Source organism: Diadema antillarum, unplaced genomic scaffold, assembly GCF_040938485.1.
Source record: "Diadema antillarum isolate AM-2024a unplaced genomic scaffold, OU_Dant_1.0 scf00000095, whole genome shotgun sequence".
NCBI classification, from domain to species: domain Eukaryota; kingdom Metazoa; phylum Echinodermata; class Echinoidea; order Diadematoida; family Diadematidae; genus Diadema; species Diadema antillarum.
Genome location: NW_027270984.1, coordinates 2,453,846 through 2,458,753, shown reverse-complemented (window position 1 = coordinate 2,458,753; position 4,908 = coordinate 2,453,846). Strand labels below are relative to the sequence as shown.

The following is a 4,908-nucleotide window of genomic DNA, read 5'->3' as shown; positions in this document are numbered from 1 at the left end:
TTCCCTAAATCTTGCAAACATAAATTTAATCGAATGCGATATCTTCATCGCAAAAATCGAATGGCCAAGCTATGGAATGCACTACAAACCACTCTTCTACCACCATAAAAGACGGAAAGACACGTTTATGAAAATAAATCAGCGAATAGCCCCTAGTCATTTGCCTTCACCCAGCACAATCGCTGTTTCAACGTCTTCCCCTTCCCCCAGTTTTTGGCCCGGGATAATGTGCAGTGTATATATAACTCTCTTGCAACGTACCGCATTTAAGTTAAAGAATATGTTAAAGCAACATTTTTGAGCTGTGATGATTCTTACAAATTCTTTGCTGATAATTCAGGTCAATGTTTGTTCTATTTCATCTTCTTCTTTTTTCAGCACAATACAGTCCGGCAGTGTGCCCCCACCTCACCAAAGTCCCATGCCCTTCTGTACTGTCAGATAATGGCGCCGTTATTCAGTACATACCTAAACCCGTGAAGTCGCACGCTTACACTTTACCGCAGCTGCCACCAGGAATGAAACTTCCCGAAAACCCGACTGGATACATCTGCACGAGACCAGGTATAGTCCTTTAAGGGGTGACATACATATAGTTTTGGTTAAGGTGAGATGTCAGCCCTTAACTTTTTACTATACAGACCGCTTTATGAAATGTTAGAGACCCTGCGATTGTTAAAGGAATTCAAAATGTATTTGATGAAAATTGGTTTCAGAATGGTTGAGACATCCCCAAGCAGTGTAAAACAAAGCGTTCCTAATAGACGGTGGGTCTCGTTTTTTTTTTATTAGAATCGTTTTGTTTGCTTTGTTATCTTAGATATTTCGAAACCAATTTTCAACAAATAAACCTTGAATTCCGTCATGTCCTCTGAGGATTTTATTATGCTCTTACATATTTCACCACAGGTTTTTCTTTGTCTCAAAGAAATTAAGATATCATCAAAAACTTAGAAAAACCTGAAGCTGTAATTATCTCAACCGAAAATGTACCAGTCCTTTAATCTGAAGTAGGATTTTTACATACTATCAGTGACTATGGTGTGCTAAGTGTCGATCACTGTTCCAATGTGCAGCTTGGTACGATACCATATTAACAAGCTGTTTCTCTGTACTCTTTGGTATTTATCCAACAGCTCAAGATGATGTGATTGATGTGAAGTCAAATTATTTGTTTCCTCATAACTCATCGCATAGCTGTTGCTGAAGTTGTTGAGGAGGAAGAGTTTATATTAGAATAACATAATTTCACTTAAAAGACTAATGTACCGTTGTACTGACATACAACGTAAATGATGCATCTGCATAGGTACCTATACAATTCAAGCTGTGCTTGTATAGGTTGCTCGCATTTCATGTTTGTGAAATTGTCTTTTCTCTTCAATGATTACGACTTTAAGCCTTTTTTTTTACCAAAAACTTCCATTTTATTGTAGTCAGTGGTGTTGAATATTTTTCTTTTTTTTAAAGCACCAACTCACTGTTTTGTCATTGTTTTTTTCTGTGTTTTCTTGAGGAAAACGTGTTTGGTATACATAGTTAAGATTAAGAGTTTTATGTGTAGGTTTATTGGTGTTGTATCATATTCGTATTTATAAGGTAGGGCCTCATCCACGTCAAGGTCTGCTTATGATGACGAGCCCATGTATTGATTTCGTCTTTGTTCACATATAAATATAGAATGTCCTAACCTGCTGCTTTGTAATGTTATTACAGACTGCTGTTGTTATGAAATTGATTACTGTTATGTTGATTAAAATGTTATACGTTCCCTGTTTTGTGTAATCTATATCACTTTGTTTTCATTTGTTATTGTGCTTGGAGAGAGAAAATGCAGCTATAGAACAAAACCAAGACAAAAATATCTTGTCTGATGTTCTATGGATTGTATTGTTATGTTGTTTTGTATCTGTATACTGTATCATCAAAATATTTGTGCTTGGGAGTTGGAACAATAAAAGCAAATAAAAAACAAAGTCAACTGCAAGACAATCAAGTAAAGAAATTTTAAAACGAAGTTGCCTTTGTAAAAATAATCAGAGGAAAAATATATACTGTACATGTTTAAACATGTATCTTTTATACATTCTTGTGAAAACAGCCTGCCTGTCTGACCCGTGTCTTCATCAGTCCCAGTGTACTGAGACGGACGACGGTTTCAACTGCACGTGTCTCGATGGTTGGCAAGGCAAACGATGTGAAAAAGGTGGGAAACAGAATTTCTTTTGTGGTAAATTTAGTTAGTTATCTTCTTGTTAAATAACTTTATGCAGAAGATTACCTCATGTGGTAGATTCCGTTATATTGATATTTTGATTCTGATCTTTTGTTTTAATCATAAAACGTGTGACAGAAAGGGGTATCATATTTATTTTATGTTCCGTTAGTTTTGTTGTAATCATATACTAGTTTTAAATTGTAACCTACATAATAACATGGTCGAGGATTTCTTTCTGTAGTTTTCATATCTATGTATATTTCATTTGAGATATTCTTTTGTGGGACTTCTGATCACTCCTCTCAGCTACTTTCATCGAAACTGTGAGGATCCTTGGAGGAAACAGGAATGAAGGGAGAATCGTCTTTGCACCTCGTTACAGCCCAGACAAGTTTAGACTTATACACCAAAATGGGTGGACGGCTCATGCATCTCGTCTGGTCTGCCAGTACCTTGGATTCCAAGGAGCTTACGGAACAATAAATGGGAACCTCTACGGCGAATCGTCACAGGATGTGTACGCAAAATTGGGTGTGGTCAGTTGCCCAACAAATGCCGCGAATATCACCGACTGTTGGGTAGACGAAGAGACAGATGATGACGTGAATGCTACCATCGGCATTGTGTGTTGTTCAGGTGAGAGGTTTCATATTTACGTATGACTTTTATGTTTGCGTGTTTGTTTGTATGTTCTCAGTTTCCATTTGAAAATATGTCTAGATAACCCCATATGCAGCTATCATATTTGGGTTTACATCGTGTCCATGCAGTTGTATGTACTTGAGGAGGACCGTATGTCCTATGTGTTAGTATACATACAGGTTAATGTCTATAGGATGAAATACTATTAAAGTTATTGAAAATATATCCACACACGCACACATACCAATTGCATCTGGAATCTCTTTCTCTCTTTCTCTCTCTCTCTCTCTCTCTCCATATACACTATTCAATTCAATTCAATCATAGTTTATTTCCAATCACCGAAGATCAGAAACATAATAGAAAGTATACATATCATGAAATGATATTGTCCAAACATTTACAAAAAATTCATGTAGTATATGAAATAAATTACAACAACATATGTACAATAATTACGAGGAACAATGCATGTATACTTCGTGAGCGTTCGGAAAATAACTTCAATCATGGAAAATAGCGATCCACTAAGAAGCAAAGCTTTGAGTGGGACGTGGATTGCTAGATAAATACTGAGTAAACAATATATTATTCAAGTTTTTTTTACAGCTATTGTATTAAATATAGATTGCTCAAGTCATTTGTAAAAATATAGTTATTTTGAGATATACTGGCTTCGGCAGTAATAAGAAATAAGAATGGAGTATCAATGCTAATAATTACTATTATAATTATACTGTACATGTATGTGTGCGTTTATATGCATAATACTAGTATTTTCATTCATGTATATTCACTGTTTATATATATTTGTTTTTCTTTCTTTTTACTGAACTGAATTAACGGTAAGAATGTTTGTCTCATATTTTCCCTCAGAGAGTCCCAGCATGTGTCCTGGTAGTCCTCTTGGTCTCGAAAATGGCGCCATTCCAGACTCCAGCATCACCGCTTCATCCTGCCACAGGGATGGCCTTTGCACCCAACACGCTCGTCTCAACGGACCCACCTCGTGGAGTACCAGCGTCCTAAACACATCTCAGTGGTTACAGGTTCAGTTCAGATCGAACTTTCTGGTGTCTGGTATAATCACACAGGGCAGGGCGTCATATGACCAGTATGTCACGTCATATAAACAGTCCTCCAGCGTAGACAGCATGGTTTGGACCGAATATAAGGATCCTTTCACAGACAGCGTTAAGGTGAGTTTGATGCTTCTGAAACCAGTGTGTTCATGCTGGCGACACACAAAAAATTGAGATCAAATATAACCATCTGCATCATGCAGATGACGAATGAAGGATTCTCTAAATAAAACCAAATTAATATCATGAATGATAAGGTAATAACTTTTAAACCCAATTTATCGTGATACCATGTATACCTATCGCAAATTCGAAGTTATTATAGTGTGATATAGTAATAATGCTTATAAAAATATTCATGATTTAAAATTTACGTTCGTGTGAACAGCTAGCTAGTTTGAGTTCGTCTCACTGTATGAACTTAACAGATACCTTTTTTAAAGTAATTGTTTATAAATTGTCGCCGTTTGTTCACTAGTGTTTTTCATAACTTTTTTTGCCATCGAAGGTATTCCCGGCTAATTATGATAGGACTAGTCAAGTGAGACACTACTTCAGGAGAGCCATGACTGCGCGATATATTCGACTCCATCCAAATACTTACTACCGGTACAAAAGTCTCCGACTGGAGCTGATTGGCTATGGACCTTTGCAAGATGATAGCGGTAGATATGCTTGAATTTTAGACGTGTAAACACACACTCATAACAGTTTATGCACGGTCCCATCTCTGTCGATGGTTATGTCGAAACCGGACAGCGATGTTAAAACACACTTGTTTTGAAGGTGTGTGTGCGTCCAAATAGTGTGTATATCAATTTTAACAGAACCACTTCCTCCAGCTGGGCAGTCTGTCAAAATTCGTGTAGATTGAAAAAACAAGTCCATCATTTTAAATTGATTGACCGTAGAAGGCATATACGAATGTATTACAGATTCTAATTGTTGGCATAATTGTAATGGGAA

The 4,908-nt window shown here is 36.6% G+C and overlaps 1 protein-coding gene across 1 annotated transcript; it reads left to right on the top strand.

The window, feature by feature from the left end:
* Positions 1-518: 518 nt before the first annotated feature.
* LOC139718515 (lactadherin-like) lies at positions 519-4,621 on the top strand. The gene is made up of 5 exons (XM_071629988.1): positions 519-564; positions 2,102-2,206; positions 2,525-2,854; positions 3,737-4,059; positions 4,451-4,621. Exons 1-5 carry the CDS (start codon positions 519-521, stop codon positions 4,619-4,621), a joined length of 975 nt encoding a protein of 324 aa, XP_071486089.1.
* The last annotated feature ends 287 nt before the right edge of the window (positions 4,622-4,908 follow it).